Source organism: Bubalus kerabau, chromosome 6, assembly GCF_029407905.1.
Source record: "Bubalus kerabau isolate K-KA32 ecotype Philippines breed swamp buffalo chromosome 6, PCC_UOA_SB_1v2, whole genome shotgun sequence".
In the NCBI taxonomy this organism is placed as follows: Eukaryota; Metazoa; Chordata; class Mammalia; order Artiodactyla; family Bovidae; genus Bubalus; species Bubalus kerabau.
Window position 1 is genome coordinate 27,655,204 of NC_073629.1, and position 25,864 is coordinate 27,681,067.

At 42.9% G+C, this 25,864-nt stretch overlaps 1 protein-coding gene and 1 long non-coding RNA gene across 3 annotated transcripts in view; one reads left to right on the forward strand and one right to left on the reverse strand.

Moving 5' to 3' along the window:
• Window positions 1–331: 331 nt before the first annotated feature.
• Window positions 332–25,864, forward strand: part of CD58 (CD58 molecule) — a 39,787-nt gene continuing 14,254 nt past the window's right edge. Inside the window, exons 1-2 of one of the 2 annotated variants that reach the window (XM_055584622.1) lie at window positions 332–491; window positions 21,573–21,866. In XM_055584622.1, the coding sequence (XP_055440597.1) occupies window positions 422–491; window positions 21,573–21,866 (364 nt within the window). In that variant the 5' untranslated portion in view covers window positions 332–421. Of the gene's footprint in view, window positions 492–926; window positions 1,169–21,572; window positions 21,867–25,864 lie in introns of those variants that run through there. The other variant, XM_055584623.1, reaches the window with a different exon arrangement.
• LOC129654884 (uncharacterized) lies at window positions 1,016–2,200 on the reverse strand. The gene is made up of 3 exons (XR_008715642.1): window positions 2,073–2,200; window positions 1,396–1,520; window positions 1,016–1,146 (listed from the first exon to the last, which is right to left on the reverse strand). It is a non-coding gene; the product is annotated as an uncharacterized LOC129654884 (long non-coding RNA).

Sequence of the window (25,864 nt, forward strand, 5' to 3'; positions counted from 1 at the left end):
TCCCGCCCAGTGGGGCGCAGCTTTCGGGGAGCGGCAGTCCGATACCCCCAGCTGCGGGTGCGCCTCCATCGCGTTCCAAATGCCAAAGAAAAGTGTGGGAGGAACGAGGATAAACCTGGTTGTAAAAACGCACGCCACTTTTGCTAAAGAGCTCCACAGAGCAAAGCGGGTGGCTGCGGAATGGCAGGAACGACTGGGACCCGAACCGAGTCCGCGAGAAGAGGAAAGGACTGGCGCCCAGACTGCATCCGCTGCCAGCCTGCCGCGCGGGAGGCGGGGCGGGGCGGGGCGCGCGAGGCGGGGCGGGGCGCGCGCGGCGGGGCGGGGCGCGCGAGGCGGGGCGGGGCGCATAGTGGGGCTGGCTCTCCGGCACGCAGAGTTGTGCGGCTGCGACCCATTAGCAGAAACTGCCCGGACCGCCATGGCCGCAGGGAGCGCCCATGGGTGGGCCCTGGGGGTCCTCGGAGTGGTCTACCTGTTCCTCAAATTGGGTGAGTGGAGGCCTCCATAGCGGGAGGTGTCAGTGGCCCCCGGTCTCCGGGCCCGGTGGACGGGCGCGGCCCAAGGCGGCTGCAAATTCGGGTGGCGAAGGTGGCGGGGGGCACGTGCGAGGGACCTTGTCGTGTCATCCACAAATCACCATAGGGTAGTCAGTAAGAAACTTGCTCCTCAGGCTCTGAGGTCTGGGAAAAAGAAACCAGACTCCGGCTCGTTCGCCTCCCCTGCGCTCTTTCCTCCCTTTGGGAATCCTTCTTAACTCCCACGACCCCCGATCCCCGCTTATCTTCCACCCCGTGTTCTTCTGGAAGGGGTGCCTTTTCTGCGCGACCCCAGTGACTAAGTTACTACTTCCCGAGACGCCATCGTCCAGAACTTGAGCAGATCTTTTTTTTTTTTTTTACTGCTTCCGCAGCCCGCGAGCTTGTCCGGGGCGGGTCTCCACGGGCAGTGGATCCCGCTGTGCGCGCGCGAGCCGGCTTCTGCGCTGGGGTGGGCGCGCCGCGGCCAAAGCCAAGTGCAACCGCGCCTGTCCCGCGGCCGCGCCCTGGCTGATGGCGGTGGTTCAGAATCGCCTCGCAGCCGGAAGGAGAGGGCCTCGATTCGGAGTTTCTAAGTAGTGTGGCTGGTGCTGCTTCCCGCTCCCTTCTGAACAGAAAAGGACGAATGTGTGAGTGTCTAGGACTGTGTTTCTCCTTTTCACACTTCTTCAGTTAAATTGTCACGGCAGCCCCATAAGATAGGTATCTTTGTCTCCATGTTTTTACCTCCTCACCCACATCATCAACCTTTTCCCACACAGGCCCCTAGTTAAGTCATAGCCAAACACCTGGAGCATAGTAATAGCCCCCTTAACTGGTACTTGGAATCCCCCTGCTGGCCCTTTAGCGCACACACCTGATCAGCCTTTCCTCTCCACTCTGCGTTCAGAGTGTGTTGAGTGCCTGTGGGAGGCATGCGTCTATGGAATACAGCCTGGGTAGGGGTGGTCGTGGTGGGGGTCGCCATGTGCTCAAAAGTACCTACAGTGTAAGGCACAGAATTAAATGTTGTAAGAGAGGTAAATATAAAGTGCTGCCGGCGTGCAGAGGGAAGAGAGCCACATCTTTGGTGAAATCCAATATCTTTCGTGAAGCAAAAACTTCCTGGAAGGGAGGGTGTTTGAACCTAGCGTCCGAGGACTGGTGGTATCATGCCATGATGTGGGAAAAGATGCCAAGAGGAGGAGATCAAGGAAGAAAGAGGAGGAGAGTGTAGAGGGTGAACTTTGGCAGTAGGGAGTCATCAGTACCACTGGAGAGGCGGTGTGCCCGTGGGATCTTGAGGCCCCATGGGGGACCCTGAAAGTCTTCTTTGGGAGCTGGGAATCTCTCCTGCAGGCAAAGGAGAGCCTAGAGCCTGGGCCTGACAGGAGCAGACCCATCCACTTAGAATAATCTGGCAGCAATGAAGAGAAAAGATTGTAGTTGAGAGGGATTGGAGGCAGAGGGGGCCCGGACAGGTACCATCACAGGCCCCGAAGGCTGTGAGGGTTTCGTAGGCCGGAGCTGTCAGCACGAGGAAGAAGCACATACCGAGGTTGAATGGATGAGGTCATTCCTTCAGATGTGCGGGTCTCGCCCTTATCTCAGAAGGCACCTTTGGCCACCACTGCCTGTTGCTATGCTCTTTTCCACTGAAAACAGTCTACCCATCTAGCCACACCTCTTCTAGGAAGACTCTCTAAACAGTCCCCTCATGGTGGTCTCTCCCACCTAATTCATCTATTTATTCAGAGGTCATTTGGTTCTGCAAGCATGAATATTACCTTCTCTGAATAGGCTTTGCGCTAAGGAAAACGCTATAGCTCTGCAGATAGTGAGCCCTTTGGGTTCCAAGCCGGTCTCAGTGGGGAAAGCTGCCTAACAGTGATTAACAGTATTGGATCTCAGACCCTGGCCCTGCCCCTCACGGTTAAAACTTCTGTAAGTTACCTCACTTCTCTGTGACTCTGTATCTTTGCCTTTGAAGAGAAAGCACCACACATGAGAGAGAAAGGATACTAACATCTGCTTCACAGAATGATTGTAAGCATCGGTCATTCAACACATACTGACTGACAGCTCTGTGTCAGCACAGGGAAGCTTATAATTATTAGAGTGGGGGAGAGACAGTGAAGGAAGAAAGCAGTGAATGTGTAGTTGGGTGGTGGTGAACATTTACTAATACAGAGATTAGTAGTGCAGAGCAAGGGAAATGGAAGTGGTTAATAGTTCTTACTAATTTTCTTAAATTTTGAAAGATGTAAAATCTTTAGAATAGTTGCAAAAACAGTACAGTGAACACTTGCATGCCTTTCTCCTTGAATCACCAGTTATTAACATTTTATCACATTTGGTTTACTAGAGAGAAACACCCACACCTACCCAGTTACTTTTTGTTGTTGTTTTTTGCTAAACCGTTTGAGAATTGCAGCTCTTACAACACCTTAACCCTAAATATTTCAACATAGGTCTTGTAAGAATAATATGTCTCCAGTAAGCCCTGGCACCATATTCAGCATCAGGAAGTATAGCATTGATAAAAGACTGTTTTCAGATGGGGTCCAGAAGCCAGTCCTGGATCATACATCAAGTTTGGTACTCATGCCTGATTGTGTTGTGCTATACTTAGTCGCCCAGTCCTGTCCACCTCTTTGCGACCCCATGGACTGTAGCCCGCCAGGCTCCTCTGTCCATGGCGACTCACCAGGCAAGAATACTGGACTGGGTTGCCATGCCCTCCTCCAGGGGATCTTCCTGACCTAGGAATCGAACCAGGGTCTCCTGCATTGCAGGCAGATTCTCTACCAGCTGAACTACCAGGGAAGCCCCATGCTTTTTTAATCCCCTTGAATCTAAAAATATAAACTGTTGCCAACATTTTTCTTTTTTTAAACTTTATGACATTGCTCTTTTTGAAGGGTCTGGACAAGTTGTTTTATATAAATGTCCCTCAGTGTTGGAGTGCATGCTTAAATTCTGATGTGGACTTTCCTGAGCACAGGTGTGCATCTCATCAGGGTGCAGATGCAGTCCATTTGCTGGTTATCGGAGATGTTAATGCTGATTGATTGGTTAAGGTGAGGTCCATCAGATTTCTCTATTGTAGAGGCGAGTAAATATAGGAGATAGGTGGGCTCAGTTCCTAACCACTTCAATAAAGCAAATATCGCAATAAAGCAAGTCATATGAGTTTTTATTTCCTAGTGCATTTAAAATGACATTTACATTATAATGTAGTCTAAGTGTGCTGTAGCATTGTGTCTAAGAAAATGTACATACACCTTAATTAAAATATTTTATTGATAAAGAATGCTGATTACTATCTGACAATGCAGAGTTGCCACAAAACTTTAGTTTGTGTACAAAGCACAGTATCTACAAAGTGCAATAAAATGCAGCATAATAAAATAAGGTATGTCTGTGATACGAGATTCATTAAGTAACACTTTGAGATTGTGTGAATATCCTGTTCTCCAACAATCTTTCATCCCGTGTTTTAGCACTCAGTGACAATTCTTCCCTGAGTCCATTATCACTAAATTGTTGCAGATGGAAATTTTCTATCCCTATTTGTCTATATACTTTATTGACAATCTTCAGTAACAAAGAGCTTTTGCACCTCCCTTCTTATTTTATTTTTTAGTACTAGTAAGGACTCATGGGTATCATTTAAGATAGCATTAAGTTATCCTGAATTTGGTCACTGGGAACCCCTCCAAGCTTCAGTTTTGAGCACTTCCTTCTTTGTTGGCGTAGAAGGATGTTCTGGACTCATTTTGTACCTTTCCTGCCTCAGCCTTGGACTCATTAGATTCCCTTTTTTGTTTAGTGGGGAATGGTATTTAGAATTTAAGATCTGGGTGCTAGAGGTGCTAAGGGCTTCCCAGGTGGCTCAGTGGTACAGAATCCGCCTGCTAATGAGGAGACATAAGAGACACGGGTTTGATCCCTGGGTTGGGAAGACCCCCTGGAGAAGGAAATGGCAACCCACTCTAGTATTCTTGCCTGGGAAACCCCAGGGACTAGAGGAGCCTGATGAGCTACAGTCCATGGAGTAGGGAAGAGTAAGACACGACTGAGCGATTGAGCACACACACGCACTAGGTGTTCTCAAGGCTCCTGAAGTCACAGCTTCTAGGCCCTGTCAGTTCTCAGAGCTAGGAATAGCTTTCACAAAGTCATGCCTTTATCTGGTTACCACAAAGTAATCCAACAATTCAGTTCTTCTGTTTCCTCCCTAAGAATTTCCTCCTAAGAATTCTATTCTTAGTAGCATTAGAATATTTGCCTAATCTACATTAAACACAAACTAGTTCCATAATTCCTGTGCCAATACTACTCCCAAGCACAAGTTTTACTAAATATAGTTCAAAACTTTTATTCTCCCATATATTCCACTAAATATGTTCAGAACACTGTATTTTCAAGTTACCTGAGTTCTTAATTTTTCTTCTGTGTGGTTATGTTATCAAATGGATACATAGTTACATCAATGTGTTTCTGTCTATTCAATTTTAGGGTTTCCCCCACCTTAATTTAATTTTAAAATATGGAATCTGTTAACATGGTTCAAATAAAAACCAAACACAGCTGGCCTTCCATATTTGCAGGTTCTGCCTCTGTGGATTCAACCAACCACAGATCAAGAATATTCAGGAAAAAATATTCCATAAAATCTCAGAAAGCAAAACCTGAATTTGCTGTATTCTGACAATTATTTAAATAGCATTTATGTTGTATTTGGATGGCATCACCGACTCAATGCACATGGGTTTGGGTGGATTCTAGGAGTTGGTGATGGACAGGGAGGCCTGGCGAGCTTCGGTTCATGGGGTCGCAAAGAGTCTGACATGACTGAGCGACTGAACTGAACTATGTTGTATTTACAATTATTTAAGTAGCATTTACATTGTATTAGATAGTATAAGTAATCTAGAGATGATTTAAAGTATATGAGAAGATGTGCATAGGTTACTATGCTGTTTTTATGTAAGGGACTTCAGCCCTCTCAGTTTGGTATCCACTGGGATCCTGGAACCGATACCCTGTGGATACTGAGGGATGACCATTTAAAAAGTGCTCAGAAATTCTATTCCATCCCTATCTCTCCCCCTACAACGTATCATTTGTTTGTTTTTGTCTTTCCTGTTTCTTTTTGTAGATACAAATAGATACATATGTTTGTTTCTAACTCTCTCAAACAATAGGTAACATACTCAATGTACTCTCTTACAGGTTGATTTTGTCACTTAACCACATGTCTGGAAAATCATTCCATATCAGTTCATAGAAATCATCCTTTTTTTTTTTTTTTTTTTTTAACAGCTGCATAGTGCTCTGTGGGATGGAGGTATATTTCATTCAGTCACTCTCTGGTAGTTAGTATTTTATATAGTGTAGTCAGGGGAGGTCTCTTTAAAAGGGAGAACAGTTGAGTGTAGACTTAAAAGGAAGTGATGGAGCAGGCCAGGTGACTGGGAGAGTAGTATTCCAGACAGAGAGGATGGCAGCAAAAACCCTGAAATAGGTTTCAAACATTTAAGGAACTTGGAGGAGACCACCCTGCTGGAGAGTAAATAGGAAATTAAACTGTACAAGTAGTCAGGGCTGGATTCTAGAGATAAAGTTTTGTGGGCCCTTAAAGACTAACTTGTTAAATTCCCAGTGAAGTAGGAAGTCTCAGAGAGTTTTGAATAGGAGTGAAATTGTGATGAGTGTTTAAATGAATTATTCTGGATCCTGGATAGAGAATAGTTCTTGCTGATGAAAAAGGAGAAGCAGGGAGACCAGTTAGGAGGCTGTGGGAACAATGACTAGCTGAGGGTGGGTAAGAAATGATGGGGTGAGGAATAGGAACTATCAGGGTGTGTTTTGAAGGGTGGGCTGGCAGGATTCAGCAGTGGAGTGCATCAGTGGGGTAACATGTGGACAGGACCTAGGTAGTGCTGGGAGAGTACCAAGCTCAAAAATAGAAACTGTTGTTCAGTTCAGTTTAGTCGCTCAGTTGTGTCCAACTCTTTGGGACCCCACGAATTGCAGCACGCCAGGCCTCCCTGTCAATCACCAACTCCTGGAGTTTACTCAAACCTATGTCCATCGAGTCGGTGATGCCATCCAGCCATCTCATACTCTGTCGTCCCCTTCTCCTCCTGCCCCCAATCCTTTCCAGCATCAGGGTCTTTTCCAATGAGTCAACTCTTCGCATGAGGTAGCCAAAGTATTGGAGTTTCAGCTTTAGCATCAGTCCTTCCAGTGAACACCCAGGACTGATCTCCTTTAGGATGGACTGGCTGGATCTCCTTGCAGTCCAAGGGACTCTCAAAAGTCTTCTCCAATACCACAGTTCAAAAACATCAATTCTTCGGTGCTCAGCTTTCTTCACAGTCCAACTCTCACATCCATACATGACCACTGGAAAAACCATTGCCTTGACTAGACGGACCTTTGTTGGCAAAGAAATGTCTCTGCTTTTAAATATGCTATCTAGGTTGGTCATAACTTTCCTTCCAAGGAGTAAGCGTGTTTTAATATCATGGCTGCAGTCACCATCTGCAGTGATTTTGGAGCCCCCCAAAATAAAGTCTGACACTGTTTCCACTGTTTCCCCATCTATTTCTCATGAAGTGATGAGACCAGATGCCATGATGTTAGTTTTCTGAATATGGAGCTTTAAGCCAACTTTTTCCCTCTCCTCTCTCACTTTCATCAAGAGGCTTTTGAGTTCCTCTTCACTTTCTGCCATAAGGGTGGTGTCATCTGCATATCTGAGGTTATTGATATTTCTCCTGGCAATCTTGATTCCAGCTTGTGCTTCTTCCAGTCCAGCATGTCTCATGATGTACTCTGCATAGAAGTTAAATAAGCAGGGTGACGATATACAGCCTTGACGAACTCCTTTTCCTATTTGGAACCAGTCTGTTGTTCCATGTCCAGTTCTAACTGTTGCCTCCTGGTGGACTGGTATTCCCATCACTTTCAGAATTTTCCACAGTTTATTGTGATCCACACAGTCAAAGGCTTTGGCATAGTCAAGAAAGCAGAAATAGATGTTTTTCTGGAACTCTCTTGCTTTTTCCATGATCCAGCAGATGTTGGCAATTTGATCTCTAGTTCCTCTGCGTTTTCTAAAATCATCTTGAACATCAGGAAGTTCACGGTTCATGTATTGCTGAAGCCTGGCTTGGAGAATTTTGAGCATTACTTTACTAGCGTGTGAGATGAGTGCAATTGTGCGGTAGTTTGAGCATTCTTTGGTGTTGCTTTTCTTGGGGATTGGAATGAAAACTGACCTTTTCCAGTCCTGTGGCCACTGCTGAGTTTTCCAAATTTGCTGGCATATTGAGTGTAGCACTTTCACAGCATCATCTTTCAGGATTTGAAATAGCTCAACGGGGATTCCATCACCTCCACTAGCTTTGTTCATAGTGATGCTTTCTAAGGCCCACTTGACTTCACATTCCAGGATGTCTGGCTCTAGGTCAGTGATCACACCATCGTGATTATCTTGGTCATGAAGATCTTTTTTGTACAGTTCTTCTGTGTATTCTTGCCACCTCTTCTTAATATCTTCTGCTTCTGTTAGGTCCATACCATTTCTGTCCTTTACCGAGCCCATCTTTGCATGAAATGTTCCCTTGGTATCTCTAATTTTCTTGAAGAGATCTCTGTTCTTTCCCATTCTGTTGTTTTCCTCTATTTCTTTGCACTGATCGCTGAGGAAGGCTTTCTTATCTTTCCTTGCTATTCTTTGGAACTCTGTATTCAGATGCTTATATCTTTCCGTTTCTCCTTTGCTTTTCATTTCTCTTCTTTTCACAGCTATTTGTAAGGCCTCCCCAGACAGTGATTTTGTTAGTTTGCTCTTTTAGCAGAGCTTGCCTTATTCTGCTCTTGTTGACCTAATCTCTCCAACCAGATTTTAGATCCTAGTACACAGGAACCAAGTCATATAATACTTAATAAAATGTCTCTTTCTTTGATTTATTTTAATATTTTTCACAGTACAGATTGTTAAATCTGAACAGTAGATGGTAAAGTATTGGTCAAACGTTTCTCCCTTTTAAATTCTTATGTTATCTCACATTGTTATATGCATGTGTACTAAGTCGCTTCAGTCGTGTCCGACTCTTTGCGACCCTATGGATTGTAGCCCACCAGGCTCCTCTGTCTATGGGATTTTTCAGGTAAGAGTACTAAAGTGGGTTGCCATGCCTTTCCCCAGGGGATCTTCCTGACCCAGGGATTGAACCTGTGGCTCCTTTAGCTCCTACATTAGCAAGTGAATTCTTTTACTGCTGAGCCACCAGGGAAGCTCATTGTTATGTGAGACTTATTCATACACTTTGTTTGACTTAAGGTTTGTAGAGTCCATGTGTTTTTATTTAAAAAAGATAATCCAAGTCAAAATAATGTTGTGTATTCCTATTAAAAAAAACCCAACTAGATCCAGTATTACAATGGGGTGGATATAATAGTTGCCATGAATTAAGCACATGCTTTGTGCCAAGTGTTTTGCTTAAGTTTTAAGGTTTTTTTTTTTTTATTTAATTGTTGTACTAGTTTTATAAGGTAGAGACTGTTAAAGAGGAGAAAAATAGTTGAGTATGTTGAGACCATGTCAAAGTTCACACAGCAGAGAAGCAATAGAACCTGCTGGCACTTAGCCCATGACTCAGAGTCCATGTATTCCCAACCCAAGAATAGATTACCATCTTTCCCCCCCTGCACCATGTGGCTTACGGGATCTTTTGCCAACCAGGGACTGAATCTGGGTCAAGGCAGTGAAAGCCTAGAATCCTAACTGCTAGGCCACCGGGAAGTCCAGATAAACAACATTTTGATGATTGGTATAACCATAGTTGATCTCTTATAACATGTATATATTGCCCAATGTAATGTTGTCAAAGCAGGTAAAATGATATAAAACAGCAAACTACCAATCACATAGATTGTATTCAATATTGTAGATTGTAATCTACAATGCAGGGGTGGAGGAACTTTCTTTGGGCCATGAAATTAAGAATGGGGGTTTATTTATGTACTCATTTATTAGTATTTTGCCATAATTGTACTGTTTTATACATCCTGAATGCTTTGGCATAAACCCAATAACATAGTATTTGTAAATTAACAATATTTTGTTAATATTGAAATTAACAATAATTTCATAATATCACTTAACTTCTACTCTTATTCAGATTCCTTCAATTGTCACAAGAATGTCTTTTAAAATACCAAGATCTAATCAAATTTCACATTTTTGCATTTGCTGCTGTTTTTTTATCTTTGACAGGTATCTTTTAGGAATTTTGAAAACAACTTACAACTACTTTTAAAGAACTAGATCTGGGAGTTTATTTTGTTGCCCTCTTTTTACTATAATTTTTAAAAATTGAATTGTTTACTTGTACACTTCATTACTGTTATTTGTTTTTTCCCTTTTTTAATTGACTTATATTACATTAGTTTCAGGTGTGAACGTAGTGGGTCAATATTTTTATACATTACAAAATGATCACAATAAGTCTAGTTATCACCTGTCACCATAGAAAGTCATTGCAATATTATTGGCCATATTCCCTATGCTGTATATTACATCTCCATAACTTACTTATTTTATAACTGGTAGTTTGTACTTCTTAATCTCCCTCACCTATCTCACTCACCCCTCTACCCACCTTGCCTCTGGTAACTACTAGTTTGTTCTCTGTATCTATGAGTCAGTTTCTCTTTTGAATGTTTTTGTTTGTTCTTAGATTTCATATATAAGTAAAATCATATGGTATTGGTCTTTCCCTGTTTTACTAATTTTACTTAGCACAATACCTGCTATATCTATCCAAGTTGTTGTAAAAGCCAAGATTTCAATTTTTATGGGTGAGTAATATTCCATTGTTTGTAAATACCCCATCTTCTTTATTCATTCATCTATCTATAGACACATAGGTTGCTTCCATATCTTGGCTATTGTAAATAATGTTGCAATGAATATTGGTATGCATGCTTTTTCTAATAAGTGTTTCTCTCTTCTCTGGGTAAATTTACAGAAGTGAAATTGTTGGGTCCTATGGCAGTTTCCATTAATTTTCTGAGGAACCGCCATACTGTTTTCCGTAGTGGTTGTACCAATTTACCTTCCCACCAACAGTGCGTGAGTTTTCTTTTCACTGCATTCTTGCAACTCTTGTTATTTGTTGCCCTTTTGCTGCTAGCCATTCTGACAGGTGTGAGGTGGCATCTCATTGTGATTTTGATTTGTGTTTCCCTGATAATTAGTGATGCTGAGCATCTTCTCATAGGCCTGTTGGCCATCTCTGCCTTCTTTGGACAATGTGTATTCAGGTCCCCTGCCTATTTTCTAATCAAGTTTTTGTTGTTAATTCCTTCTAGTGTAGTTTTTAAATTTCAGTTATTGTATTCTTCAGCTTGGTTTGAATCTTTCTATTTTCTAACTCTTTGGTACAGTTCTCACACTGTTTATTCTTCTCCTGAGTTCATTGAATTACCCTAAAGTCTTGATCAGATAAATGGATTGTTTATCTCCACTCAGTTCTTCTTTTGGGGTTTGTCTTTTTCCTTTGTTTGTTTTATATTTCTGTCTCCTCATCTTGCCTAATTCTCTGGGTTTTTCTATGTAGTGAATCGGCCGGTTATGGTTCCTGGTCTTGGAGAAGCGGCCTTGTGTAGGACATGACCTGTTTTCTTGTTTTTCCATCTCTTTTCCTTGTGCTTGTTGGTCTTCCCAGTGCTCCTTGTGCCTGTGCTGGTGAGCTCTGAGCCCACCAGCACTCTCTCCTTCCCTTTTGGTAACTAGAACTATATGTTCTAGGGGCGCCTGCATATGGGCTGCATGCACCCTTCTGTTGCGGCACAGTCAGATTCTGTGGGCAGCTGACTCCAGTGACTCCCCTGACTCCCTGGCTGCCAGGCCCTACCTGGTGTGGAAGCTGCTGGCCTGCTGTGGGGTGAGGCTGGGTCCCAGCGTGACTTACGCTTGTGTTTTTAAATTAATACAAGCTTTGAGGGTAGGCATTGCTTTCTCTCTTTAAAAGCAGAATGTTTGCCTGCGTGCATCAGCCTTTGTTTGCACAAGTTTTCTGTCTTTTGATTTCTTTTCATGTTGTTTACTCTCGAGTACAGAAGGCTTTTTGACGTTTTTACTGAAGGGCACAGCAGCAGCACCTTAGATTGTGCAGTTACAGATAAAAGCTTCCATCTCAGGACTGAAGGTGAAACCAGGATACAACCTTTTCCGTTTGCTCAGACAAGTTTGAATATGAAGTGTGACTAAGATAATGATCCCGTCCCCAGAATAGGGCTGGAAGACATTCAAGCAGTTCCTCTTTGGAGGTAGCCTTTGGTACCCGTCTACCGGCCTCAAAGGAGAACGTCTTGTAGCTACTTTATGGGCGTGGGATTCTCTGCTTTGGCCTCTTTGTTTTCTTGGTTTCAGTCTCTTTTCCTTGCATATGTTGGCCTTCTCCTTCTCAATGCTGCTTGTGCCTGTGCTGATGAGCTCTTAGCCCAAGGACTGGGGCTCAAGTGAAGCCAGTGAAAGTGAGGGCACCTCTTGCCCAGAAATACCGTAAGAAATTCATGTCTGCTCTCTGCCTGCAGTTGGAAGCTCTCAGTTCAAAGGTCTGTCCTTTGTGACCTTGATCTGTTTTATCAAGCAAGTATCCATCTCAGGAAACCAAATTATTTTGATAGGCTTGTTCTGAGGAAATGAACCCATTTTGGTTCCTGGTGACCTTCACTTTAAAAAAATATATATTTATTTATTTGGCCGTGTCAGGCCTTAGTTGGGGCATGCAAGATCTTTGTCCTTCGTTGTGGCCTGTGGAATCTTTAGTTGAGGCGTGTAAACTCTTAATTGTGGCATGTGGGATCTAGTTCCCTGACCAGGGATCGAACCCAGGCCCCCTGCATTGGGAGCACAGAGTCTTAGCCAATGGCCCACCAGGGAATGCCCCCTAGTGACCTTCATTTTCCCTAATGTTCCCTGAATGTCTGTCAAGATCAGTGTCTGAATTTCCATCAGGCTGTCTGGTCTGTAGTGTCTGAATGTTTTTCCCATGTAACAGTTAAAAAGTAGGAAAAAAAAAAAAGTTTAATGTGCACATCCACATTAAAGAAATCCATATTAATAATAAGAAATCCATATTAATAAGAAACTAATAAGGCTGTCATCATAAATTAGTTGTAATAGAGTTTCTCAACTATGAGCTGAGTACTTGGAAAAAACTAATAGGGATTATAAAGAAATTTTTAATGAAGTAACCAATAGTGTATTGAAATACCTTTAATCAGACTTTGGTGAATAGATTTAAAAAGACTTTCAGAATCTTAAATAGCTCTAGTAAGAACCTTATTCTCCAAAGCATGCTGTAGGTACTATCCAAGACAAGAACAATCAAAGGCAAATGTGATTTTTGAGCATGATATGATGTGGGTATATTGAAAGAGCAGGCCAGAGTAATGCTGTTAAATAGAAATATAATATGAAACAGGTAAAATTAATCTTAATATATTTTATTTAACCTTATATATCCATAATATTTTCATTTTGACATGTAGTTGATATAAAAAATATTAATGAAAGATTTTACATTTCCCTTTTCGTACTTAATCTTCAAAGTCTGGTATGTGTCTTATACTCACAATACATCTCCATTTGCACTAACCACATGTCATGGGCTCATGAGCCACGTGTTGCTAGTGGCTGTTGAATTGGACTGCACAGATTGAGAGGGAAACATCCTGGGGAGAGAAGCATTCTCAAGTGCAAGAATAAGGAACAAAAAGAAGAGTATTTTAGCGTGACAGGAGACAGGAAAGCGCAAAAGGAAGTTGGTTTAAAGAACAAACATCTTAATTCTGGATGAACTCATCTAGGAGACGAGAAATAGCTTGACAGCTGAGAGCACATGTGAGGCGAGTTCTGTGGAGTTTCTGGAACTGGGGAGCCTGGGGGTTATGGTCTGTTGGCAGGCAGGGGGCTGCAGTTTAAGTCTGAAATAGATGAAGACAGGGAAGCTGTGGTGGTATAGCTAAGACCAGTAGATTTCTGCCTTTGGAAATCATGCAAACAGAGAAGTCACTGACTGGGACTGGAAGTAGGTGGAATTGACAAGGAAAGATCTAGGCATCTCACATTGCAGCCAACAGCACAGGCTCTGGAGCTGGCCGCCTGTGTCAGGACACTAGCTCTGTCGTGGACCAGCTGGGTGACTGTGCTCAGCTTCTGAACCTCTCTGAGCTCCAGGGAGCATTACCTTTGAATGCTCTTCCCCATATGCTCAAGCTCATTCCTTTACTTTTTCTGGGCCTTGCTCACTTGCTAGCTATAACTACCTCACATATAACAGTAACTTCCCTTCTCATTATTAATCATTCCCCCCCCCATACGCTGCTTCATTTTTCTCGATAGCACTTAATACCACCTAATATACTTTTTCATTTAATGTTTCCCTCCCCTTCCCCCACCCCCAAACCCCACCAATAATGTAAACTCCAGGAGGGCAGGATTCTGTCTGATTTGTTCAGTGTTGTATCCTAACTGCTTAGTACAGTACCTGGGACATAGGAGGAACTCAATAAATATTTGGTGAGTGAATCAATGAAGAGTAAGGCCTACCTTGCAGAGTTAAGTTGAGGATTTAATGAACCTATCCATCTACCTATCTATTCACACATCTATCTATGTCTTGGACCAAGTACCTGGCACATAGTGAGCCTTCAGTAAAAGTGCTGATGTTGTTGCTATTGTTAAATATTATTATTGAGACTTAGCTGGTCTAGGGCTCATTTGGATGATCTGTTGTTAATATCTAGGGCTCATTCAGTTTGAATTTATTAAGAGCTAGGTTAGAGAAACGAGCTGCACTAAATTTCCTCGGTTGAAGAGACTATGCTCTTCTTTTGATTATCTTTGTATCTCAAACTGTGGTGCTGGAGAAGACTCTTGAGAGTCCCTTGGACACCAAGGAGATCAAGCCAGTCAATCCTAAAGGACATTAATCCCGAATATTCATTGGAAGGACTGATACTGAAGCTGAAGCTCCAATACTTTGGCCACCGGATGCAAAGAGCCAACTCATTGGAAAAGACCCTGATGCTGGGAAAGGTTGAGGGCAGGAGGAGAAGGGGGTGACAGAGAAGGAGATGGTTGGATGGCATCACTGACTCAATGGACGTAAGTTTGAGCAAACTCTGGGAGATAGTGAAGAACAGGGAAGCCTGGCATGTGCAGTCCATGGGGTCCCAAAGAGTTGGACACAACTTAGCAACTGAACAACAGCAGCATTGTATCCAGTGAGCATATTCCCATGCCAGGACTGGGGCATGGGGCTGATGGATAGAATTTTTGTGGACTTCATAGAGCAGATTATTCGATATCACAGTGACCAAGACATTTGAGGAGGGTGGCCACTCTCTGTACTGTGAACATGTGTGCTCATGTCTCCAGAGACTTAGCTTCCCCTTCCTAGCTCCTGGCTTGAATGAATCTTTAACTGAATTGTCGTTATGATGTCATACACACAGGGGGAAATACCAAGATTTATATGTTTGGGTACTGAAACTTTCAGGGGATTTTTTTTTCTACTCATCAAATGAATTTTTGTTTCAACTGCTAAAATCTGCAACCATGTGGAACCTTGAAAAAATTTTAGGAAGAGAAGGAAGTATTTTAAAATCATATTGTTCGTTTCTAAGAAAAAACTCCAGAAAAAAACCTTTCTTCAAAATCCAAAAGACCGTTAGCTTGTGTTTAAATAATGGAAGTGAAAAAACTGCATGTCCTCAAACCTCAGACAAGGTGTTAACATTGATTAAGGGCTGATGTCCTGAGTGGGTATGCTTATCTGGTGCAGTGCCCTGAAACCCACAACATGTGGTAGGTGAAACCTAGCTAAACTTGAAGGGGATGGGAAGTGGGGAGCTGACAGACCCTCCAGTCTTGCTATGGTGCTGGAGGCAGACAGTGGGGAGGAAAGAGATCTCTTCTGACTGCGTCTGAGGGGTCCCAGGCCATTTATTCTGCAGCTTCAGTTAACCATCTTCACCTCTCCTTGCCGAGTCTTGGTTCTTCAGCCAGTTTCCACAATGATATCAGTTCAGTTGTTCCGTCGTGTCCAGCTCTTTGTAACCCCATGGACTGCAACACACCAGGCTTCCCTGGCCATCACCAACTCCTGGAGCTTGCTCAAACTCATGTCCATTGAGTTGGTGATGCCATCCAACCATCTCATCCTCTGTTGTCCCCCTCTCCCCCCACCTTCAATCCTTCCCAGCATCAGGGTCTTGATATCCACAATGATATGGGGTCTTGCAAAAAGCTCAGGATTTGGGGTGACTATTAAATTTTGTGATTCAGGAAGCCCTACGTTTTGTATTACATTAAAGTTATATTTAAATCAGTTTAGTTATCACTCAAAAAATATTTATTTACTGAATGTCCTTCATGGGCAATGGCGATGCAGCAGAGATAGAGAATGACCCTGTCTTTGGGGCTGACCTGACTCAGCCATTCACTCGGATTGGAATTAGTTGCCAACTAATTCCATAAAATTTGACGTTCCATAAAATTTGATTTTTATGTTCATGTAAAATTTGAACATCAGCATTTCTTGGAAACTGAGGAAATCTGGCAGTTTCCACGTGCCACATGGGGAGGAGCTGAGGAGCCCTCTCCAGGTGAGCCAGACTTGCTAGGACTGTAGTCTCTCACTGCTCCCTTTTGTATCACACCTGCCTCGTCCGTGGCTTCTCTGCTGATTTGCTGGTCTCTATTTCAGGGTTTCATTTGCCAGTTCTCAAAGGCTTCTCAGTGGCTCCCATGACTTTGTGTCCTTATGACTTCTTTGTTTGCTCCTTATTTTCTCCCTGCATGCCCCCTTTAGCTTTTCTTCCTTCCTGCATTTGACTGTCTCTCATCCCCTTTCCCTCCTTACTTTTTCACATGTCACACATTCCTTGCTATCAGATGTGAGAAGTGCAGACTCTTAGACCTTCCTTTCAACTTAGTTTCCCTTGGTCTTTAATTATGAAGCCCTGTCTTATTTCTTATTGAATTTCTAATTTTTTTTTTTTTTTTAAGCAACAGCATTATGAAACTTGGGTTTGAATTTGGGTTCCCATGTAACATTTTGAAGATCTGGGCTCATTGGTATCTTGCTCAAGCAAACCTTCTCAATTTCCTCATGTATATGAGGATGGGTGTGGAACAGGGCAGGGTTCTCTGAGGATCTGTCCAGCCCTGACATTCAGTGATTTGGGGACCCCTGAGTTTGTGCCTTACCTGTAGGCTTTAGAGATGTGCTTGACTCACAACTAGAATGGTTTGACTTTCTCATTCCCAACAACTGCTGTTCCAATACATTCTAGAAATTGCATCCTGAGATATCGTGACACTCTTGAATAACCTTATACCATATAGCAAGCCAAATATGAAGGGGTTTCCTAGATGGCTCAGTGATAAAGAATCTGCCTGCCAAAGCAGAAGACTCAAGAGATTCAGGTTCAATCCCTGGGTTGGGAAGATACCCTGGAAAAGGAAATGGCAACCCACTCCAGCATTCTTGCCTGGGAAATCCCATGGACAGAGGAGCCTGGCAATCTACAGTTCATGGGGTCGCAAAGAGTTGGACATGACTGAGTAACTGAGCGCACACATACAAGCCAAGTAAGAAGCAGCGGTGAAGAGTTCAAATCCAGTGTCACTACCTAATTCGTCAGTTAATCTTTTTGTGCCTATCTGCAAAACAGGGTTAAAACAATATCCAGCTTTGCTTCATCCAGCCTGGCATTTCACATGAAGTACTCTGCATAGAAGTTATAAGCAGAGTGACAATATACAGCCCTGATGTACTCCTTTACCAATTTGAAACCAGTCCACTGTTCCATGTCCTATTCTAACTGTTGCTTCTTGACCTACATACAGGTTTCTCAGGAGGCAGGTAAAGTGGTCTGGTATTCTCATCTCTTTAAGAATTTTCCACAGTTTGTTGTGATCCACACAGGTCAAAGGCTTTTAAAAACAATATCTGCTTAATATTGTTAAGAGGATTCTCTGAACACATATTTGTAGAGCTCTTCCAACTGCCCAGCAGATAGTAAGTGCTATAGAAGTGTTTGATTAAATAAACTAAAAATAGCAGTCAACCTGAATCGCAAGACTTAAGTGAAAATGAGCAGAGGATTTTGTGGCTGGGAGTTGAGGGGGGTGGGGGGGCCCATTTCATTAACCCAATAGTTAATGGTGACCATATTTTCTAAATAAAAAATCAGGTCACTTTGTCTGAAAATATTTGAGTTCCACTTTGGACTTCTAGCCCTATGAGAACCACCAAACTGGGTGTAATGGTGATACTTTGTAAGACAATAAGAGTCTTTGCAATTGGAAATTACCACTCTACATATTGGTACTAGGTACCTTCATATCTTACAAAGAAAAGATCATTCAATATTCTTGAAAACAAATAAATCTCCAATAGTTAAAAAAATCTGTCTAGTATAGAATATCTGTTTAAGCAATCACTGATACATTTTTCCCCTCCCTCTATCCCTCTCTACTTTGCAACAGTGGAAAGGCACTCTATGCCCAGTTCTCACACAGTCTCACAGTGAATCATTGAAAGAAAAAGAAAGAAAACCCTGTTGAAAGCCTACTTCGTTTCAGCCATTGTATAGACTCTCAGTCTTATTTATTTTATTATTATTATTTTTTCTCTCAGTCTTATTCAGATCTCAAAGCAATCTTTTCTGGGAGCCATTATGATTTTCATTTTAGGCTGAGGAAATCTAGCATGGCAGAAACTTTTAAGTATTTATCCTGGGTCCATCTGGCTTGAAAGCTGGGGCCCTTTTCATTCTGCCCTCTGGCATAGTAAGGTAAGCATCCCAGTGGTCCCTTTTCCAACCACTCACTGTTAGCAGCAAAGTAACCAACTCACTGCTGATTCCTTTCCTTAGCTGATGTTTGATCATTCATTCATTCGTTCACAGTGTGTTACCTTGAGGAAAAACTCACTCTCCTTTCTCCTGTTCTTTTTCATTGGAAATGATTGTATTAATAACTTACTTTAGGATCAGTCTTGGAGGTGCAACAGAAAAGACTTTACTATAGGAAGGAAAGGGTAGACTAGTCTCTGCAAATGTGATGATTCCCAAATCTGTACCTTCCGCTGCGAGCCCCAGACCTGTGGACCCAAGACAGCTCCATGTGGATGTCTAATCAGTTGCTTATGCTTAGCATCCATCAGTCAGTTAATGGCTGGGTAAGGACGGGAGAGGAGCGATGATGAAGCAGGTAGAGGAAGCAGTGCCTCCAAGAAGGCAGGCCCTGAGTCAGGAAGGTGCTTGGCCTGTGGGAAGAAATAAAAGCAGTTCTGAATGGCTGGAAGAAAGAGAGCAAGAGGGGAATGGGTGGGGAATGAGGCTGGAGAGGCAGACAGGGATCAGATCACAGTGTCTGACCCCTGTGAGTGAGTGAGGGGCTGGGCCAGGTCAGGTCTGTTCTGGTCCCTGTTTCCTCATCTGTGATACAGAACTAGCAACATGACTGCACAGGAATGTAGAGAGGATTAAAAAGGGACACAAGAGTATGTGAACATGTAATGGCAGAGGGTAAGCACTCAATAACATTTTCTTTCATTTTTCTTAGTTCCCTGTCATTGCACCTGTGAAATGGGGGTGATTTAATCATGGGGATTTCTTTCAACTCAAAATGACTGTGATTTTTTTCTCAACTGGTCTCCCCATTTTCCGCCATTAGCTCCATTTCTGACTTTTCTTTTTCCTGTGCTCAAGCCCAGGAAACACCCCCCTGCCTCACGCCCCCCGCCCCGCCCCTGAAAAGACAGAAGCCAGCATTATGCAGCCAGGAAGAAGCGATTGAACTCAGACCTCTTCTCTTCTTCCACCACCCTGCTTACTCTCATCCATTTATTCATTTACAAGACATTTCCAGCCTCTGCTGTTGTGTGTGGTTAGACTCTCACACCTCAATTCTTACTCCTGTTCATGCCTTTTCACGGGCTCTGGTTGGGTGGGAGAAATAGTGCTTGACCAAGAAAGCCCACAGTTGGTCTATTTAATATTTTTTATTTTTCTTGTACTCTTTCAGTTATGCTGATTGCACCTCCAAAAATTTCAATCAGTGAAGTTTTAATTTGTCTTGGATGTCTTTCCCTTAACAGCTGCTTTTCTGTCTTAAGAAAGTCAAGTCTGGAGCAAGATGTTTTTAAGCCCATTTTGGGGTATCAAGAATATCCCAATCTAGTAGTGATAGTCAATGTTTGCCAACTGGATTGATGTGGAGGAGGCGGGAGGCTCTGATTTGAAGCATGAGTCAATTTCTTTGCTGTAAATAACTCCCACTGTGGTGGATTTCAAGCTATCAACCAGACTTCACTGAATGGAGCCCAGCAGGGATGCCTACAGTTGGCTCTGACGTGCCATTGCACTCAATCCTTGAGACCTTAAACTTCATCATATCCCCCAACTTTCTTCTTAGTCATTCTGATTTCATTTAGTGGTCAGCCAAGAAAGAGGCCTGACAGTCACAATTAACTCCTCTCATCCAGTCACTAAATCCTGTTCATTTCTCTCTCAAATGTCAAGTCTGTCCACTTGTCCATTTCCACTGCCTAATCTGGTCTCTCGATCCACCATTCTTTCATTTCTACCACACTGACCTATTTTCTGGCTTCTCTGCCTCCACACTTGCTCATCAACCAGCATCCACCCTGCAGACAAAGTCAGCCTGCTGAAATTTAAATTATATCATGCCAGTCTTCTGTTTAAAACCTTTCCATGACTTTCCCTTGCAGTTACAATAAATTCCAAATCCTTAGCTTATCTTGCCTGACTCCGCCCAGCCCCTCACTCCCAGACTCTGTGATCTGGCCCCTGGCTGCCTCTCCAGCCTCATTGCCCACCCATTCCCCCACCTTGCTCTCTTCCAGCCATTTGGAACTGCTTTTATTTCCTCCAACATGCCAAGCACATTCCTGACTCATGCCCTGACTCCTGTCTGCTGGATCATCTCTCCTACCTGTCCTCTTATCTCGCTGACTCCTCTTATCTTCCAGTGCTTTGTTATCCTGTGTCAGGTCAGCATGATCTCCTAGGAAAGGCCCTTGACTGGGTGGTTCTCCTTGCCTGCTCAGTGTCTTCTCCCTTGAGAGCCTGGAACAATACCTGTCTTGTTTGCCACCCTTTCCCCAGCATGGCCCACAGTACCTGGCATGTAGTTGGTGTGAAAGTGAAAGTTGCTCAGTCATGTCTGACTCTTTGCGACCCTGTGGACTACACATTCCTTGGAATTCTCCAGGCCAGAATATTGGAGTGGGTAGCCTTTCCCTTCTCTGAGGAGCTTCCCAACCCAGGAATTGAACCCAGGTCTCCTGCATTGCAGGTGGCTTCTTTACCAGCTGAACCACCTATGGTGCTCCAGAAATGTTGAATCCATTTCTTGGATTTAGGCAGACCCCAGTTCCCTTTTTTTTTTTTTTTTTTTTTTCAAATTTATTTAATTTATTTATTTTACTTTTGCTTATGCTGGGTTTTCATGGCTGGGTGCCAGCTTTCTCTAGTGTGGTATGCAGGAGCTACTCTTCGTTGCAATGTGCAGGCTCATTGTGGTGATTTCTCTTGCTGTGGAACACAGGCTCTAGGCAAATGGGCTTAGTAGTTGCCTCGCATGGGCTTAGCTGCCCTGCATCATGTAGGAATCTTCTCGGACCAGAGATCGAACCTGTGTCCCCTTGCATTGCTGGGTGGATTCTCACCCATTGGACCACCAAGGAAGGGCCCCCCCACCCTGTTTCCTATTAAAGAATAAACTCTACAGGGTTAAGCATGTTCTACCTCCTGTACTTTTTATCAGCAGTTTATCAGCTTTGTACAAAAAGTAGCTAATGAATAATTTTTACCACTAAACTTAATCATTTTCCCTTGAAAAAAGCATCTTGAAAGATAGTTTCCTATTTTTGATCAAGTCATATTATTTTTCCTAATCAATTTCTTTCTTTTTTTTTTCCTCTCTAGATTTCATCAGCTGTTCTCAAGAAATTTATGGAGCTATGAATGGGAATGTAACCTTTTACGTTTCAAAGTTTCAACCGAGTACAGAGATTATATGGAAGAAGGGGAAGAATAAAGTTATAGAATGGGAAACACAATCTGGATTCGAAGCTTTTCAGTCTTTTAAAGATAGAGTTTATTTAGACATTGTGTCAGGTAACCTCACCATCACCAGGTTAACAAAATCAGATGAGGGTCTGTATGAAGTTGAATACCCAGGTGTTAGAAATAAGTCCGAGTTCCACCTCAAAGTGATGGGTGAGTATCCATAAATTTGTTTGTTCAAATAGCAAATTTCCAAGTATTTTAAGAGACTAATACTAACCAATGGTTTATGGGAAATAAAACAATGGGTTGTATCACCTGTTGTCAGGGTTTTTCTCTCTTTTTGGTACCCAGGAGCCACTTTTAGCTCCCGGTCATCCTCTCAGAAGAGAGGATGTGACTGAGGTCGAGAGAAAGCACAGCTGGCCACAGCCACTGGCAGCAGCATCACTTGTCTTGCCGGGAATGTTCTGAAAAAGGGTGTAGTGGCAACATGAACTCAGAACTCTCTGAATACCTGTGAATTGGAGTTCGTGCTTCCCCCTGCACCCCACACAGGTGGTGGGATTTTATTTTCCCTCCTCTAATCACTTTAAACTGGAACTGGGGATAGGATTCAGGTTCCTCTGTGCTTCTCACTAATGCTTCCTGGTTATTCTCTTTCCCCCATCTCTAAAGCACTTGCCTTGTTACAGGCTTCCAGAGGCTGATGGCTACACCTACATGTTTGTTTTTTTTCCTCCAGTTTTATTGAGAAATAATTGACATTCATCACTGTCCTCAAGTTTAAGGCATACAGCATGGTGGTTTGATTTACATGCATTGTGAAATGATTATCACAGTAGGTTCAGCTAACATTCATCTTCCCTTGCTGTTCTCACATGTCCTGGTAATGTTTTGTCTCATAGCTGCCTTTTGTGTGCTGCAGCATAGCTCAGCTCAGCCCATTCCCATCTCTCCCCTCTGATGCGTCACAGTTTCCACTCAACTTATCAGAGGTGTGAGTATAGTTCTAGGCCTACTTCCTCTAGGTTAAAGGCTGTCTTAGGAAGATTCAGCCTGTGACAAAGTGTGTAAGATGGTTTCCAGGGGGTGAAGTAGAGACAGAGTGCAATAAAACAGCTCAGGTCTGAGCTCCCCACCTCCTGTTTGTGGTGGTCTCAGTGGAACAGGATATGATGACTAACTGGGTGAACAGCTGTCCCTCACCAGTTCAACTACTGAGTGTTGGTGACATTGGAAGGAAGAGAGAATTTCTCTCTTGGTCACCATTGTAACTTCAGAGCCTAGCAAAGGACTTAAGTAGGTAATAGGCACTCAACAGATATGGAAGCAATTGATCTGGATGGTGAGATGTACAACTGATAGAAATGGGTGCCCTCAGACTGGGTGACTGGTTTGTCCAGGAGATTATGAACTCCTTTTAGATAAGTGAAGCTTGTTAAGGTGTGCAGGCATCCCATTAGAACCAGTTGATGCCACTGAAGAAACAGAATCTTTAAAACCTGCAAATTGGGGCTCTGGCAGTTTAGAGGGCAAACAAATGAAAAAATTGGCTCAGAATTTAAATTAGAATTGAATGCTTCTTAAGAGCCCCTTTATAGAGTTAATAAAACTGAGTTCAAAACAATTTCTCTTTTTAAAACTTCATGAAATGTTTAAAAGTATAATTTAAAAATAATTAAAATTTTAAAATTGCCTTCTAACTCAACAGTGGTGGTTGATTCTGATAATTAAGCCAAGTGGACAGTTCTTAGGAGGCTCAGCAAAGGCCTGGGGAGGCGCAAGGTGCAGGGCATGTGAGTTTCAATCAGGAAGCAGTGAGTAATATTGGCCATATTAAATGTGTCGACTTCAGGTTCTGGTTTGGGAATCTGGGTTTTAGCCTGTGGCAGTCAAGAGCCTGGGGAAGGAATTGGCAGCCCACTCCAGTATTCTTGCCTGGAGAATCCCATGGACAGGGGAGCCTGGTGGGCTGCTGTCCATGGGATCGCACCGAGTCAGACACAAGTGAAGCGACTTAGCATGTATACATGCATTGGAGAAGGAAATGGCAACCCACTCCAGTATTCTTGCCTAGAGAATCCCAGGGATGGAAGAGCCTGGTGGGCTGCCATCTATGGGGTCGCACAGAGTCGGACACGACTGAAGCGACTTAGCAGCAGCAGTCAAGAGCCATTGCGTCTCATACTGGAGCAGAGAAGTGCCTTAATGAAATGTATTTTTGGAAGGTTAATCAGATGATAGCAATTTATGGTGGATTAGGAAGAGGAGACCCCAGGTTGGAAGCTATCATGATCATCCTGGTAGACAGAGGTGTTGGTAGCAGATGTTTGGAAAGGAAAGAACCAGAAGGTATTTCCAAGTTAGAGTTAATAAAATTTAGATTTTGGTTATGAAAATATATATCTGAATGTCAAAATGATTAGTCACACTTTATTTTTTTTTTTAGAAATGAGGAAGTCATACTTCCATGAGGGTTTGTTAAGACTGAAATAATAAGACTCAGTAGCCTTCCAGAGACACCAGACCCTTTCAGAAAAGATATTTTAGACAGGGGGATTTCCTGGTACCTCCTGAGTTCAGGGCATCTTTGTGCTTTTCTAGAGGTGAACATCTGGCTTTCCTCCTTCCTTCAAAGTCCCCTTAAAATTGCCACCATCAACGTTTCATAGTTCTTCCCCATCCTCTTAACAACCTTTATTGCATGGGGGCTGGTAATGTTCATATAAATAGGATTAACTGCTCTGTCCTTAACAAGTCTGGACTGGTATATGACTTTTTATTAAGGGGTATGTATGAAAATATAGAAATGTCACCGGATATGTGTAAGAAATTCTCATTTCTTACAGAATAGTGAGCTCTTAATTCTATTCTAAAACTGTATCAATTAACTAAGCTGTCCTATGGATGAAGTAGGCACATTTCTTGCTGGTTGTTTAAGGGACAGATATAACTAATGTTTGTTAGATGATAGCTGTGGTAAGTCCTTTGGGCAGCAAGACATTGGCTGAGTGTATTCAGTCACTCAGTCGTGTCTGACTCTTTGTGACCTCATGGACTATAGCCCACCAGGCTTCTCTGTTCTTGGGATTCTCCAGGCAAGAATACTGGAATGGGTTGCCATTTTCTCCACCAGAGGATCTTCCCAACCCAGGGACTGAACCCACATCTCATGTCTCCTGCATTGGCAGGAGGGTTCTTTACCACTAGTGCCACCTGGAAAGACCCAACGTTGGCTGAACTAGATCAATAAACTAGAATCTGTAACAGAACATGGTGAACTTTTCATCTTCCGAAGTAAAACTCTGCCCATTAAACACTAATCCCCCCTTCCCTCCTGTCTCCCTGTTCCCTGGTAATCATCATTCCATTTTCTGTCTCTTTAAGTATTTGGCTACTCTAAAAACCTCCTGTAAGTGGAATTGTACAAGATTTGTTTTTTCATGACTGGCATATTTCACTTAGCATAATGCCTTCAAGACTCACCCCTGTGGTAGCATGTGTCTGAATTTCCTTTCTTTTAAGGCTGACTGCAAATGTGATTTTGAATGATCATGGCTGATGGCCTGTGGTTTTCCAGTAGACCATGGGATTCTGAAGTGATTATTAGAAGAGGCTCCAGGTTGACTCCTTGAGCACTGGGTTCAGCTGTCATTTCTGCTCAGGACCTGGTCTTGGCCAAATGGTGAAGCATGGCTTCTGGGCCCTCCTCACCTTCATTAGCCCTTTGCTCTTGAATGCACGCTTTCCTGATGCCTGTTTCTGCCACGACTCACCATGTGTCACTCTGCTTACTGAGAGCAGGTGCTCTGCAGTGAATACACACTTGTGTGGTGTGTGTGTGTGTACGAGTTCTTTTAACGAAAGAACAAACCTTAAGACAGCATGTAATTAATAATATGAGCTAGATTAAACCTAAAACTTGAAGAAGCCCCCAAGCAGAAAGGAAAGTCATGTATGACTCAGGTCTAACAAGACAGGCCGGGTGTTTTATTTAACTGAGCCAGAGATAACTCAGAAGGAGAAGACGAGGGCAAGATGAATTGTATATATTTGTTTTTTAGATTATTATTTGGAGCTTGGGTTCCTTTGTCTTAGAAGATATTTTAAATGACAGTATAGTATTGCATCATCTTGATGGACTTTACTTTGCTTTTTAGTATTTACAAGGTATTGAAATTTTATTATCCACATGCAACTTATAAGGT